This window comes from Sinohyriopsis cumingii, chromosome 4 (assembly GCF_028554795.1).
Source record: "Sinohyriopsis cumingii isolate HCF-2022 chromosome 4, ASM2855479v2, whole genome shotgun sequence".
NCBI classification, from domain to species: domain Eukaryota; kingdom Metazoa; phylum Mollusca; class Bivalvia; order Unionida; family Unionidae; genus Sinohyriopsis; species Sinohyriopsis cumingii.
The window spans coordinates 64,792,163-64,809,903 of NC_142964.1; the positions used below are offsets into that span (position 1 = coordinate 64,792,163).

The 17,741-nt window shown below is 34.1% G+C and overlaps 1 protein-coding gene across 4 annotated transcripts in view; it reads right to left on the reverse strand.

Moving 5' to 3' along the window:
- Positions 1 to 1,257: 1,257 nt before the first annotated feature.
- Positions 1,258 to 17,741, reverse strand: part of LOC149801343 (uncharacterized) — an 80,070-nt gene continuing 63,586 nt past the window's right edge. For all 4 annotated transcript variants that reach the window (XM_089955392.1, XM_089955394.1, XM_089955393.1 and 1 more), the window contains exon 10: positions 1,258 to 5,369. In XM_089955392.1, coding sequence (XP_089811518.1) covers positions 3,315 to 5,369 — 2,055 coding nt within the window. In that variant the 3' untranslated portion in view covers positions 1,258 to 3,314. The remainder of the gene's footprint in view (positions 5,370 to 17,741) is intronic.

Genomic DNA, 17,741 nt, shown 5'->3' on the forward strand with positions numbered 1-17,741 from the left:
TACATAAACCATTAAGTGTTTTGCCCAGTGGATTATGTTCTAGTCACATGACCCAAATGGGTACATATACCTATATGTGTTTTGCCCAATGGATTCTGTTTATATAAACACACACACACACACACACACACACACACACACACACACACACACACACACACAGAGGTTCCAATATTAGACGTTGTAAAATTTGATGTTGGAGTCTGGGTATGACTAAAATTGATACAGTGTTCGTGATTCATTGTATATGCAATGCAATTTGTGTAAATGTATCACGTTCATATATATATAGATAGATATATAGATATTTAGATAGACGGATGAATGGATGGGTGGACGGATGATATTTTTGGATCATACATAAAACCCTAAGAATAAGACCTGATTGTGCTATTTTAATTGTTTCCTCACTTGTCTCTTTTCTGTGCTTTACTATTTTTTTTTATTTCTCACTGAAAAAATGTTGCACATAGCGATATTTAAGACTAAAATGGTCATTACATATATTTGTATAAATCGGATGGAAATAATTTTAAAATTGTGCCACGCGATTTAAAGTTGTCAAACAGAGTAAAAATAATGGTCATTTTCTGTTCACGATGCCAGTCATTTGATTATTACCTATCAATTTCCTACTATATATTGGTGTTTTAATTATTTAATTCTTGATGGGGGAAGGTCTTCGATTTGTTTTTATGTTCTAGTGAGAATTTTAAAATACAGAGGAAATAAATTAACTGGTATGCATTTATTTGTTCATTTATTTATATCATCTATTGAAATTTCTCTCAACACATTTAAATATTATTTATCAATTTTGTTTTGTCAAAAAGTATTACTTTACGGACTTTTCCTGTATGATATCAACAACCGAATGTCAAATGTTTTATTGCAAGACACGTCACGATATTTGGGTGAATTTAACGTTCGTACTTGTTTAGATAAAAAACATTGTAATTTTTTAAATACATGGAGACTGATAATAGAAAATTGGACTCGTATTTCAGTATAGCCACGGTTCATTAAAAAAGGAAAATAGATATGCAGTTAAAAATATTGCCTCTCTTGAACGATTGCATTATACAGAAAGTAAACTTTTAAGGAAAACAAATTAAACTTGCACGTACACATGCACACCTTGGCTTCTCCGACATCGTTGCTACACCTTTGTCTTTTGGCCGTATCAATTACAGAAATATATTCAAGATACGTAATATATGACAACATTGTCCTAAGCATAAAACACAACAAACTTCGCACGTTTCAACTCTTTAATAAACAACTAACTTTATATAATTTATGTAATGTAAAAATAATGTAACATAATAAAAAACAAGAATAAAATAACAATAAATGTATATAATTGTATAAGTGAGTGTATACAATATTGAGTCATTAGCTTGTCGGGCAGACATACCCATACACGTATAACTGTTGTACAATATCACAGTATACACAACAACAAAATGATTATTAGTTGACATGTACACGAATACACATTTGCTGAATAATTCTGTGATATTCCGTACTGACGTTTTCTTTATAATTCTCAATCATTAATTGGTTGTCGTGTCCGAATATCTATTAAAAAAAATTTGAAATAACAAAGAGAATAAAAACAAATATTGAAAGTGTAAGACTAAAGTCCCAAAAATGACATACCCCAATTTTACCAATATAGATGAACTAGTTCACTTTTTAGAATCACATCCATAAATATATATATATAACAGGAATGGTTTAGTTTTGTTGTTTTAACGCCATTTTTGAGCACATGACAGCCTATACATGACGACTGGTGTATTTAGTGGAGGAAGAATTCGGGTACACCCAGGAAGAATAAGCAGCCCATGGGAAGCTACTGGCAAGCCTTTTCACATACCCACGTTGGCCGAGCTAAAACTCTAACCTAAGTGGACAGAGGTGAGTTGTGACTGATCTGTAAAGATAACGGGTATGTATTTGGTATGGCATGAGATCACAGACTTCGAAGAAAAATAGCTTTATTCTGAAATTTTAGTCCTTAAAAAACCCAGATATAAGATTATTACTATTTAGTCTGCCATAAAACCAATAAACGAACATACATGTAGACGGACATGTGAACGAAAAATACAAAAACTAATATGTGAAGCAGAAAGTCATGAAATATCCTTTAGACCTTAAGAAGTTAAGAGTTACTTAGATATACACCCCTTTCAATCAAACTTGTTTGAAGATTATTTGAACTATAGCTTAACATAAGTTGACAAATCTTCTCAGCAGGAAGCAGATAAATAAAACTATAAACAACGACAAACTACAAATTTGAGCAACAGAAATAGCACCCTGAAAGATAATGAATCTGTCTGTCTGTCTGTCTGCATGCATGCATTATGTGTGTGTGTGTCTATGTATGTGTGTGTGTGTGTGTGTGTGTGTGTGTGTGTATGTATGTATGTATGTATGTATGTATGTATGTATGTATGTATGTATGTATGTATGTTTGTATGTATGCATCATTATATAGATTATTAACTAAGCCCACATAAAAAACAACTATAGCAACAACAACGAAAAAGATGAAAACAAACAAAACAGCTACTGTCTCACAAAGCAGGTGTCACTGAATACTGTCAAGTTATGCATACTGGTAGACATTGACGGGATATGCAGACTGGTGGATGACTGTCAATGTATGAATAGTGATGGAAAACTGTCAAGTATGCAGACCGATGGAAGACTGTCAAGGTCTGCATGCTGGTAGACACTGTCAAACTACGCAGACTGATGGACATCTGTCAAAGTACACACACTGGTCGAGTCCGTCATACTCAAACGTACCGATTTTGCTTTTCTTCTCTGTAGTGTCAGCTAAGGAGTCTTTTTTTTATTTGCAGAATATGAGAGTTCATTTCTTGTCTGTAATATGGATATATCGTCACATCTTATATGGCCGCAAATAGAAACTCGAATCATTGATAGACCTTGTAGCATCCATTAATGTCATAAAATTGTAAATTGTGACAATTAATTTTTTATACATTTTAATCTCGTTGGAATTTCCTTAATAGAAAGATGCTGTCGTAATAAGGATTGAAATCACATCCAATCGCTACAACTGTTTGAATGAAGAGAACCTTATTAAAAATGCATAATGAAAGCAGGCGATTGTAACCCAATTGTAATAATTAATACAGTTATTAACTTTAGTACAATATAGTACGGGCTGATTCAGTGATTCTTCCAACATGTTACTTCATTCTTACTCTGAGTAATACATATGTAATAAGACTATTTTGCCTAATGTGTACGATATATTTTGTAAGCACCGGCTAGTAGAGATCAAAGAAGTAGTAACTGTGCGATCGAATTGGTGCAGGTTGATCCTTTTCTTTCTCTGACTTTTTCTCACTCTTTTGTTTTTCTTCCCTGTCTCGTTTTTCTTTTTCCTCTTTTTGTTGCCTCTCTTTATCTCTCTTCTCCTTCCTTTCTGTATCTTCTTTTTCTTTCTTTTGTTTTGCTTCGTTTTTTTTCTTTTCTTTGTCCTCTTTATCTTTCTTTTCTTTGTCTTCTTTTTCTTTCTTCTCCCGTTCCTCTTTTTCCTTTTCCTGTTTCGCTTTCTCTTTCCTTTCGTTATCCATTCTTTCTCTCTTTTCCTTTTCTTCCTTTTCTTTTAACTGTTTTTCTTTCTCTTTCCTTTCTTTCTCCTCTTTTTCTTTGTTGTCTCGTTCCGCTTTTTCTTTCTTTTCTTTCTCTTTTTTTTCCTTTTCTTTCCGTTCCATTGCCTCTTTATCTCTCTTGTCTTGTTCAGCCTTCTCTTTCTTTTGTTTATCTTCCTTATCTTTCCGCTCTTTGTCCTCTCTAGCTTTCTTGTCTGGTTTCTTATTTTCTTTCTTCTGCTTCTCTTCTTTTTCTTTCCGGTCTTGTTCCTCTTTTTCTACTTTGTCTTTTTTCTCCCCGTCTTTCTTTTGTCGTTCTGCTTTCTCGTTCCCTTCATTTTCCTCTTTCTCACGCTTGAGCTGTTCTTCTTTCTCCCTCTTTTGACGTTCCTTTTGTTTCCGTTCATTCTCTTCGTTTTCTTTCTTGACTTTTGCATCTTTCGCAAGTTCTCGCTTTTCCTTATCCTTTGTTTCTTTTTCCTCTTTTTCTTTCTTGAGCCGATCTTCTTTTTCTCTCTGGCGTCGCTCCTGTTCTTTCGCTTTTATCTCTTGCTTATTCTTTTCTCTCTCTTCCCTGTCTGCCTTTTCTTTCTCTTCCATTTCTTTCTTCAGCTTTGCTACTTTTTCTTTGTCCTCAATCTTTTGTCTTTCGTTATCTATCATTTCTTTTTCTTTCTTCTCTCTCTCCTTTCCATATATTTCTTTATTTACTTTCTCCCCTCTTTCTTCATTTTCTCTTTCATCTTTCTTCTTCTTTTCCTCGCTGTTCTTCATTTCTTGTTTCTCATTCTTCTTTTTATCTTGTTCATCTCTGTCTGATTTTAATTTTTCAACCTCTTTCATTTGACGGTCATCCTTATCATTCTTTTGATTCCTCTCTTTTTTCGGAACATCTTCTTTTCTCTCTCCTTTTTCCTCGCTAACTTCAGTCTGTATCCTTGGCTTTGCTTCCCTGTCCTTTCTGCTCCCTTCGTGAATTGGCTTCTTAATTTCGTCCCGTTTTTGGGCAGGTATAATTGGTTTTTGTTGCAGTTGGTCTTTTTCTTTCTGGATTTTTTTCTTTGCTGTCACTTCATCTTTTGTCTCTGGTGTTGCATCCCTGTGCTTTACATCCTCACCGTTTGGCTGTTCGTCTGTTATATCCTCTATTTGTTTATCTACCGTTGTGGGGTTCTTCTTTTTGGGATATTGTTTCTGGTTACCAGTGCCATCAACTGATTTATCCCTTTGTTCTGGTTTTAGTATTGATACATTCGATTCTCTGTGAATAGGTTTTTCATCAAGCGAAGTTTTGGGCGACAGTTTATCAGTCTGTTTGCTTCTTTTTGATCCAGTATCGTTGTATACAGGTGATGGTTCTGGTTTCCTGTCATCTGGTGTCACCTTCCTCTGAAATCGTCGCGGAGAATGACTCTGATACTGCGTATCTTTAGGTGCAGAACTATTTTCCAAATCGTGGTTTGTATTTGGTACTTCGTTCTGCTCCTTTGGATCTTGGAGGGATGGCTTCTCAGTCTGATGAGCTTTAGTGTCTTGTTTGCGCTCAGGAGAACGACAAGTGTTCAGGGTAACTCTGGGACTGTCGTATTTGTGCCTTTCGAATTCTATGTGTTCATGATGCCTATTTACTGAAATACCGTATGTTTCTCTGTATGTATCTTTATCCAGAATACCTTCTTTGTGGTAGGAATTATCTGGGGAACGGGTGAAATGTATAAATTCCTTCGCCTGAAAAAAAGGTAATAGAGACTTGTCATTTACTGTCCCAGACCCAACATGTTTCTGGCATATTTAAAGGACGCGAGGCTTTATTACTTTGATTTATTTTACGATTATGGCTTACTGCGGCCAAAATCAACTTCACAAAGTTGCAAAGTTGGGTGTTTAATTTTTGGGTCTGTTACATGAGCCGACTGCACAGTAGATCATTCATTATGCATACATTTTGCAACGTAACTCGTTGATACGTTGATCCTGTTTACATAAACCTTTAGTTATTCAAAACAATACACTGGTATTTTATGTATTTGACTATCTTTTATGTCAGGCTATTATCATTAGTTGTACACCTATACTTTTCCTTTGATGGAATAGGTAGGGGATCTTTTCTGCCTTTGCTTGATGATTTGTATCCTCTCACTGTTAAAATTAAAGTCGCGGGATATTTTATCTTTCTTACGACATCTCGAGCTCTGCAAAAGTTACTATCTTGGCTGTCATCCGCATATTTACAAACATTCCCATGTCCCCAGTTTTATTATTATAATTGTCTTGTGCATTTATGGGATATAATAATTCTAAATTTAGGGGATATAATAATTCTATATTTAGGAGATATAATAATTATATATTTAGGAGATATCATAATTCTCTGTTTAGAGAATATAATAATTCTTGATTTATAGGATATGATAATTCTGTATTGAGCTTTTGCGAAAATCGATTCTCCTTTTCATGTCACATATTCAGTTGATGATGCTGACATACCCAAGACGGCAATGAGCTCATTCCCCGAAAACGAGCGAGCAAGGTCAAAGGTAAGGACAAGGGGTGTACGAAAATTCACTCGTAAGGCAAACGGAGTTTAACACGAGAATTCACTCGTAAGGCAAACGGAATTTAACACCCAGCTATAAGCAAAATCCACTGGTTTAGAATTATAATTACAAAGTGGCACATAAACCAATTCGCACACAGAACGATACCGTTATGGAATCATCTGCATAAAGCACCTTGAAATAATGTTCTTTATTCAGTTCATGTTTTACAAAAGAAACTTGTCATTATTTGGGCCAAAACTAGTCAGCTCAGTCTAGTCCCCAGTGATGAAAAGATAAAATAAGAATTTGTTCTTTAGGCTGCATGTTCTATACGTCTAAATTAAAGAGTAAATGTATCCTTAAACATAACATATCATAGATGTCTTATTCACAAACATTGAAACACCTATAAAACTAATGAATGCGTCTTTCGTTCTTAAGGAGATTAATTCGCTCCATCTATCTATCATACCTCCAGATTTCAAGACAGAGTTCTAATAATATACTATTCTCGTCATCATTTAAAACACATACTTTCCCATTAATTCTTCAAAATCCAAAAATATATATAATCTACAAGCATTTTATATGCATTGTTCCATTTTGTAAGGTTGAACAATAAACGAACACAAGTGTTATAGCCAATGACACTGATTGTGTGTGATGTGCACATGACGTCATTTGGCACGGAATGTACGCATGTATATAATGGCGGATACTGTATTAGGTTCCACTCTACAGTTAGGCCAGAACGGCCTTATCAAACGCGGGGCCCGATTTGAATCATATTACCCCACCCCCACCTCTGGATTTACGCGTGGGGTCTCCTGTGAGCACGGCATTCGGAAAATAAACTTTTAGACAAGTTTTATATGATACTGAACTTAAAATTTGTCTTCCATCGCTTTAAAATTACTTTCTCTCTATAGATATATTTTTAGAAATAACTAATGCACGGGGCTCTTATGAGCGCGGGGCTCAATTGGGCCAAGTCGGTGCGATCGGCCTAAGGCCGGCCATGCATTTAGGGCGTACTTTAAAAAAAAAAAAAACCGACAGCAATAAGGTGTAGTTGCTTGCATTTGCGATATGCACATTTGAAAGAATGTCGGTATATCTTTATGTTGTTTTCGTGTACTTTGACTGAAACTTCTTTTCAAGTGGTAATTATAGAAATGATGCGCTACCTAAAGCAGACAGCTGATCAAAATTGCCAGCCCCATGTGCTCGAAAAATTAGCTTGAACTAGTCCAATATACATACACTTGCGTTAGCACTTATTGAGTAGTGAAACTTCGTTTTGCCAAAGTAGCAATACCGACATCTGAAATTGCAATAAATGAAATATATATATATATATATATATATATATATATATATATATATATATATATATATATATATATATATATATATATATATATATATATATATATATAAATTTTGACGTTTGACCAATACATAGAGCATGTTATGTTAGTATATTACAACTTGATATATCTTTGATATTTCAGCACTTGTTTTATTTTCAACCAAGCCATTACTGTAAAAAGTTCCACAGCAGTCAGGAACATGTTTGTGTTTGTAGTATAGCATACTACGTTAGGGCCGCAACATACGAATAGGCAAGCTTTATAACCGTGGCTGCAAAAACCAAGTTGCACCGTATGTATTTCCCTTTTACTCGACAAAAAAAAGTCCAAAAGTTGCAGGCTTTGCATTTTGGAAAAAGACATGTTATATTTCGTAAAGCAAAGCGTACAAACCTTGCTCTTTGAATAAATAATATAAAGAATGGAGCGGAAAGGTCAACGGTTCATGAACGTAAAATTGCCACTCAGAACAAGGAGGGCGCCAAAGAGAAGAAGGCATAAAATATACAACTTCTTGTACCTAGTAAACACGCAAAGATTATTATTAAAAAAAATGATTAATACAGCAAGGTTTAAAAACTATAATCTCTTGTATGCTTGTGGGTCTTGGAAATACCGTATTTACTAGTTCGGTCTTCTGCCCTAGCACCTTTCATGATGCGGGAAAATGGATTTGACAGAGAAATCGCACGTTTCTTAAACCTCCAAAAGTAATACATGTCCGTAAATGTAATAGTACATTTAACAGTACCTGTAACAAACTCTCTCTCTCTCTCTCTCACACACACACACACACACACACACACACACATATATATATATATATATATATATATATATATATATATATATATATATATATATATATATATATATATATATATATATATATATATATATATATATATGCCAATCGTTAAGGTAATGAACATCACCCGTAAATGTAATAATACTACTAACGGAAAATGCAATAAACGTTCTTCGATATAATACAATCAATCGTAAATATTATAAATCATATCAACCGCAAATGCAATGAACGTCATGTGTAAATGCAATAATATCACTAAGCATAAAATAAATAATATCACAAACCTTTAATGTAATAATATCACAAACCGTTAATGTAATAATATCACTAACCGTAAATGTAATAATATCACTAACCGTAAATGTAATAATATCACCAACCATAACAGAAAAAATATCAAAATCGTAAATGTAATAGTATCTCTAACTGTAAATAAACATGATATTATCTTAATTCGTTAAAACTTTCCCCGACTGTTCTTCCACTTCAATGTCATAATTTAAAATGTATTTTCAATCTTATTAAAATTCTTGGAAACGAATACAAACAGTTGAGATTTCATGTATTTTGGATCAAAGTATAAGTAAAGAAATTACTCTGATGGTTAATGCATGGATTTAATCTCAGAAAAGGCTATTTTCGGTATAAACGTGCGTGCGTGGGATGAATTTTGGAGTAGATTGTAGACCTGCACAATAACTTTAGAATTTTTTTCTTGTGGTGAAAATTGTAAGATACGGAAACTTGTGCATCTAAATAATTATATATAACGTGTGGAATAATTATATATAACGTGTGTAATAATTATGGAGCAGCTTCTCATACACCGTTCAACTGAGAAACCTCAAAACTTTGGACATGGTTTAGGTTTTTTTGTAGATGAGTACAACAGTTTCGAATTTAGAACAATCCCTGGTGTATATGGTCCCTTTCGTCACAACTCAGAAACTACTGAGGTGCGGTCTTTAATTCGATAAGTTTATCTCTACACCGGTTTCAAAACTTAGTATCATTCGATGAACATATAATTTTTTTAGGACGTTGTGGATCAACCAGTCATATACATACCGAAAGATATGGATTCATAAGCTCAAGCGTGCTGCAACGACCCCTATCATCCTGATAAAGGCTCTGGGGACATAGGCTAGGCTGAATGGAAGACATCGAAATTTAAATACCCCTGGCTGAGAAGAAAAAAAACCGAAATATTTTCTGTGTGGCGAAAAAATGGGGGTGTGAAGGTACGAGTTCTGATGACCATCCATTGCAGCACCTTATGATGTTCATAACCGATGCGTTCTTCCTGAAGAAATCTGTTTAAAGGGTAAAGGTCAATAATGAACCGATATTGGACTCCTTTTATAACACCAGAAATATTTGGGGGAAAAAAGCCAGAGTCGGGTTGTTCTCCACCCTCTCGACGGCGTAATTCCAGAAGGATCTATCACCCTTCCCTTAAATGAGCCAGTTTGGGCTGGTGTAAGAAGATGGGGTTCCATAATAGAGGAGAATATTCTTGGGAACGAAGCCGCCAGCCATCCATTTTGGTGGAACTGACGCATGCATCATCCGTGATACCCGACCAAACCATTATAAAAGCTAGACAAGCAGCTTCGTGGACACTGGGAAGTGGAAAACGCTACATGAGAGGGTGCGACTAATTAGTGCGGATCCCTCCATCGTTGGGGAAGAGGAAGGATTCCGGTGATTTTCGCCCTTGGTCTCTCCGGACCGCCCCACCTAGCGAACAACGGACGGGAGGGAGGTTTCAACTGAGGTTGCTTGTGAGAATGAAAGAACGCTTGCTATACATGACGCAAACACTCCTTTACAATAAGAGCACTAATTGCCTTAAAATATAAAGCAAGGACAGAGTAAATGAACACTCCATCGATAAAAAAATGTATGTGATATGCCAGAATGACCTTGAAAGACGAACTTGATGAGCGATATAGCACATGTGTAATGCGTACGTTCTCGAAGGAATAAACAGAAGACGACATTCCATATGTTGGGTGTGACAGAGAAGACAGACTGATCGTGTTCTTTTCAATTCTGGCCCTAAAATATCAACTGAAGGAGGGGGATAATTAGCTTGGAATGGGGACTAAGTCTATATACTGACTGAAAGTTATATCATTTTAGAGAATCTCTTAAATTTACGGACTGAACGAGTATGCCATATTAACTGTCACGGAGTGTTATGCTATCAAGGGTATGCCATGTTAGATGTCATGAGTATGAAATGATAACTGTCAAGGGTATGCCATGTTAACTGTTATTGCATGTAATCTAACTGTTACGGGTATGTCATGCTAGCTGTCACGAGTATGCCATATTAACTGTCACTGGTATGTCGTATTAGCTGTTATGAGTATGTCATGTTAATTGTCATTCGTACTCCATAGTAACTGTCACGGCTGTGGCATATTAATTGGCACCGTCATGCCACGTTAGCTGTCACAATTATGTCTTGTTAACTGTCATGAATATACTATTTTAACTGCCACATATATGTCATGTTAACTGTCGTTGGTATGCTATATTAACTGTCACTGGTATGTCCTGTTATCTATCACTGGTATGCCATATTAACTGTCACAGGTATATCATGTTAATTGTCACGGACTTGTCATGTAAACTATAGGTCTGCCCCTTTTGTATTAGCCTTCCACAGCTTAACCTGTCTTCGTAGAAGAGGCGTGGAAGAGTAATAAATTAAAACAATTGTTATAAATAAATAATAATTTATTTTGACTACCTTATATCAGGTATGATACATTAAGAATGAAAATGTACACGTTCCAATATTATATACATGTGTTAATTATGATATAGCAGGTAATTTGTCTAAATGAACAATATTCATATGAAAGACAATTCTGAGGTTAGTAATATCACAGTAAGCGTGAAAAAATGTATTAAAATTAGGACTTATCAATGCCAAATAAAATATCTGCTATAATTGTATTTTTGAAATCTAGATGGACTGCACCAATTTCCCCAAAGATGTTGTGTTCTATCATACAAGCAACACAACTGTACTGTTAAGTACCAAGGCAATTGCCTAAGGACACACAATGGTCGCCGACAATGGCTGATCAGATGATAGTGGTCGAACACGCAACATTGTGTTCCCGAGTTCGGCCCGCTAACCAATGATACATCGTAGCTCCTGTCTCTATTAGTTGTCTCTTGCGCCCCTGGCATATTCTACATCCTTGAGCATGTAAATGGTCTGCACCAATGAACAGGTTACTGCACAATTTTAATTTATTGTTGACTCTATATATTTTGTTTTTGAGCCAGCAGTGTCAATATGTAACATTGAAATAAAAGAGAAATTCTGTACATGCATCTTATATTAAATTCTGGACATAATAAAAAATAAATAACTATGTGCGGTAATTGAGTCAGTGCGATAACTGGTTCCGTGAGGTAACTTATTCCGTGCGAAAATTGTTGCAGACCCTCTAAGTACTTCAAAATCATACACAAATACAACACAGAAAAAACCATAGGCATGTTTTTATAATAAGGTTTTCTCAAAATGGATCTTTTCTTCAGAATTATGTTTCATTGTTGTTTAAAAACCAGAAAATATAATGAAAGATGAAAAAATTATTTATACATATGTATGTAAAGATAAAGAAAAAAAATATACACATATATGCACCGTTATAAACAGTATTAATCTTACGTTGAAACTCTAAAATCATATCAAGGTGAAGTTAACATTTATTATTAATCGTTTTTTCTGTATTTGAGACACAAACATTTGTCTTTAAATATTGTTCCATTCAATATTTGCACAAATCCACTTTGCTTACTCGTGACTAAATGTATATTTTGTTACCTGGCTCGACCGACATTTTTGTCTATCGAAGCATATCACTGTGCACGAATATAACATATAAATAAAACATAGTAAATGTAAGAAATTATTTCATTCTTTGCAGAAATGTGAGTTCTTGTGCAACTTATAAAATTATAGACTTTGAAGAAATAAGACTGACTTTCTAAGATAAGTTTCAAATAATATAATGATCAAGGTACATTAGGCAAGTTGCTATGAAAAGAATCTGTTTTAGTCCATGCATTTCGAAACAACTCGGAATCAACTAACTCATTAAAAAAAAGCACAAAACGACGGAATATTACGTTACAATTTATTTACGTTTATATCATTTGTAATACATGAAGGATATATACCGGTATGTCTTTCGAGTCAACATATGGAAATATTTCACGAGTGAAGTGAAAATAAAAGTATTGTCAGAGTGACAAAGCCACAGGTGAAACTACAGAATGTTTCTACATTGCGAGGGAAATAACTCCTTGTATCTACTAAAAACGTAGATTTCATATATATATATATATATATATATATATATATATATATATATATATATATATATATATATATATATATATATATATATATATATATATATATATTAAAAACCTTTGAATTTTTTGTATTTGTTTCTCCGTTCTCTGTCAGTTTGTTTAACGCCTGAATTACTATATCGTTGAAAACAAGTTCCGAAGTTTTCAAAAATTTAGGACAGGGACCTTTTTTTGCAAATTTGAATTGTACATATAATTGTGTATATTGTCAAATTAATGAATATTTTCATACGAAAATGATTAGAGTTTTATTTTCATTCAAATATTTCTTGCGCGGATTAATAATATAGTCATTACAATAGAAACGTGACAGAACGCTCCGAGAATCTTTAAATAGTAGCAATATTAAACAACATATTTCAGTGGTTGTGAAGTTACTTGCAAGGGTTTTGGTTTCTGTTGTCTGTGTCTTGCTGCATTCAGACATGAATGGTGTGTGCTGGTAAGCTTGCAGTCTATTTCGCAAACAGACGCTGCACCCAAATTTCGATAGTCACTTAACTTCGGTTTGCAATCGACACTAATCAATGCCTAATTTCTCCATCGTTTGTAGACACGATTTTAGTTTCATGGCAGTTAAAATCGTTACTTAAACAATGTTTTTACTATATGCAATCAAAAGAGTTTCTTTAAAATATTGTCGTTGAGTATAACAGGTATGATAATGTATAGGTGAGAAAGGAAATCGAATGTAAGTTCAGTCACTGACAACTTGCATGATTCAGGTAGAAAACTAATTATATGAAAATTAATACTTAAAGCCTGATTTTCGTTGTTTGTGGCTTGTTTTTATGCATCGTTGATTGCGTCCTTTCATTGATGACATAACTCTATTCTGGTGGGTCAAGAATGTTGACACATTTTAAGATATGCATGATCAATTTGGTTTAAATACAACAAAGCTTAGTGACCTGTGGCAACCAAGGTCAGGAGGATAACAGTCTGGAATCATAACGCGTGTAAATTAAATCAGGCTCGCACTAAAGTCTGAAGCGAAACAAATTTTGGTGAATTTATCAATGTCACAAGTACGAGCATTCAAGTGGTTATAACTCTTCTAAACGAGACCATCCCCATATAATGGCACATTAAAGTCTATCAGGCAATGCTCCTTCAAATTACACCAGAATATTCTGAATGGTTCCTCAGCTATGTCGGTTACAACAACAGCCTTTGTGAAGTTATGAATTCAATTGTCAAGGGCCATAACTCTATCCAAAATGGAGATGACAAGACAAAACACATTCAAGGCACATCGAGATCAGTGAGACAATGTACACAACATACTGCATACGAATATGTTCAATGGATCCTGATCTATGCTGGTTTAAACGACCTCCTTTAGTTTATACCTGATTTCACATTTAAAGACGAAAATGTTAATCTATAATATAGACAATATCCCCGTATTAATATCAAAATTAATATAAATCAAACAAAAGTATACATTTTGGCAACACAAACATTTACAATAAGTAATATATGATAGCAATATATATGTACCTATTTCAACTATCAGAGTATGAAATGAGACTGGGATGTATAAAAACAGAAATATCGTCCGACTCCTTTTGAGCCAAATATTGCATAATCTTTTTAAAAAACAAAACTAATCTGCTCAGTAATAATAACACTACGAAATCATGCATCACATACTAAAACAATTGAGTGACAAAAGAACAGAATGAAAAATTTGGTAAAATATTTAACACAAACATCGATAAATACACGAGGCAAGATGTCGCAATAGAAGCGACCCGTAGCCTGTAACGAATATGTTTTGATACGAGTTGTCTATGAATTAACCAATAATGTAATTGATTTATATTTTCTTTTCTTCAATTTTCTATTACTCTGCCAAAATAGTTTAAAATTTTATATAACAAACAACAACATAATTAAGAACGGTACTTTTGTTCATCAAAACAACTTACGAAAAAACTCGACCTGCATAAATATGTCTGAAATGAATAAAAATAAGAAAATAATTTCACATTAAAAAAGAACTGACAAAAAATGGGATGATGCAGGTAGAATTGATAGAATAAGTTTCTGAATAGTGATTTCCATCATACAATGAGAATTTACTTTTAATAAAGAATTTACGGTGGGTATGTAACAGCACGTATCAGGAGGATAGGGTCATTGTTTGGATGTATTAAAATGCGCTGGGATTGATATGAAATTTACACATTTAAAAGTTAGAATTATTCGCTTTACAAATGACATACAGGACTCGATAATGTACTTATTTAATTACCTAGTTGTTTTATTTATAATTCATTGTTACAAATGTTCATGATATGTATAATGGGTACCCCAAAAAATATAAACTTTTAAAATTTCAATAGCATTTTTACGTCTGTTGGTTTTGTAGATTCACTTATTACGTTACTAATTCAGATAAAATAAACAATAAATATGCGGAATTTACAAAATTCTGAAACATAAAACTAAAAAAGCAACAGAAACTTACAGGGCACGACACCACAACCATTATATTTTAAAACACCGAGACAAACTTTCGAACGGAATTAGATATGTGCACTGAGTCGAACGTATCTTCCTCACAAAAAAAAAAGAAAAACAAAATTCCGCCTACCCAACACCGGTTTTTAGTAGACTGATTTGTATTAGAACATCCAAATCAGGGCAAACTCAACTCAGGGCATTTATAAAATTCATGTTCTCCCATTAAACATAAGAGTAATTTCCCAATTTCATAGCTAGTATTTACCTAAATGAATGGAAAAACATTTATTTTAAAAGAACACAATTAAATTTTACAAAAGATAAAATGTTTCAGATTAAAGTACCCTTTAAAGCTATAATGAGCCTTTCTTTGACCAACTACGGTATCCCCAAATACAATATTTATATCAGCCCCATATTGTGAAAAATGTGGTGGGACTAGATCATTATTGTGTACCGTGTGGTGGTACTAGTTACATACTGTAAACCGTGTGGTGGTACTAGTTCCATACTGTGACCCCTGCGGTGATTTTAGTTCAATATTGTGAACCGTACGGTTGTACAAGTTCCATACTGTGAACCATACGATTGTAGAAGTTCCATATTGTCAACCGTGCGGTGGTACTAGTTTCATACTGTGACCCTTGCGGTGATTCTAGTTCCATATTGTGAACCGTACGGTTGTAAAAGTTCCATAATGTGAACCGTGCGGTGGTACTAGTTCCATATTGTGAACTGTACAATGGCACTAGTTCCATACTGTGAACCGTACGATGGTAATAGATCCATACTGTGAACCGTACGGTTGTAGAAGTTCCATACTGTGAACCGTGCGGTGGTACTAGTTCCATACTCAGAACAGTGCAGTTATACATAGTTCCATACGGTTAACCGTATGGTGGTAATTATCCCATACTGTGAACCGTGTGGTGGTACTAGTTCCATACTGTAAACCCGTGATTCTGAATAGTGAAAAATGGTGCCAACATAACAATTAAATAAGATTACATCCAATTAAAGTGTCATCCCATAACCATCACGTCAATCATATTCAAGACACACACAAAAACCAATCATACGCACATGTACTTAATCTTCTGTTAGATCTTTAAGCTCTAGATCTGATTGATCGCCAGGTCCTTCACTTTCAATTTCACCTGTCAAAATTTGATACAAAGGGTCGTCATTACCAGCTTAGTTTCAAGATACGTATGTAATATCGGCAAGGTCTTTTCATCAATTTACCGCTGTCCTATTTTACAGTAAAATATAAAATTGTATGCGATGTAGGCTTAAATTCACTGAACGATAACTGACAATTTATTTTCAGATCTTTATCTGAATGAACTAAATATTGATGGAAATATCTACTGTAGTACAGCAGCATAGCTAAAGGTTATAATAATATGAGCCTTCCGAAATAAAACCGGAAACAGTATGCACGCATTATGAGCCATTGAAAATACGAAAATCTACTGTGTCTGAAAAACATTGACGCAGCTAATTGATACTTTAACTGCAATATTTATAGTTTTCAGATTTTCAGATTTTCGAAACTTATGTTGGAGTCGAAAAATAACACAATTATACAATTTTAAATTCTTTTTTAAATTCGCTGTATACTCGACCCTTGAAATCTTGCTATCCGGGTCTTTGATACGTTTGGATATGCTTCTTAAAGACAATATAGAACCTAAGACGTTTATCCCAAGGTTGTTTTCAGATAATGGCACAAATTTAAAGTACATACAGGTAAAGATTTTTTTGGTCGATGTTATTATAAATTATTGTTATTTATGTGAAATGCAACCAGTCCAAAAGTCCTGAGATAAATCAGCAGCATTATTCCTATTCATTCGGCTAGACTTTGCTGATATACTCCGTATATTATGCACATAAAAGAGAGGATCCAAACGCATCGATAACTAACGTTATATAGTAAATTATTTGCGTCAGTTTTATGTCTTCTTACCTTTTAAACACTACAGTTTTGGAGACCGAAGTTTGTTCTCCAAAATTGTTAAAAAATTGTCGTCTGCATAGTTTTGGGGGTTTCGCAAGACTTAACATTGCAGTCGCCTCGTTAACGGCTAATTCGTTGATATATTTCTGTAGTACGAAGTTCATGATAATGACATTTTACGAGTGTGTTTTAGTTTTAGGTTTCTAGCGATCCGATATCAACGAAAATTGTTGTTCGGCAACAATCGTAAATCTGCAGTAGAAAAACAAACTAAGAAGTAAATACCAGTCGAAGGTATATGCAATCTCTGTTTTTAACATCACATCACATTATTCGGAAGGTTTATCCAAAGAGTCATATTTGGTCTATGCTGCTGCACCAATAGAAAAATGCATTTTCCAAAGAACATGCTCTTGACACAAATTCATACATCTTAAACATTTTAACTTAAAATGTTTTGCATATTTAGAATATATGCTTATGCGTAACATCTGCGTATGTGAAACTTTGGCTCTATTTTCAATGATTTTG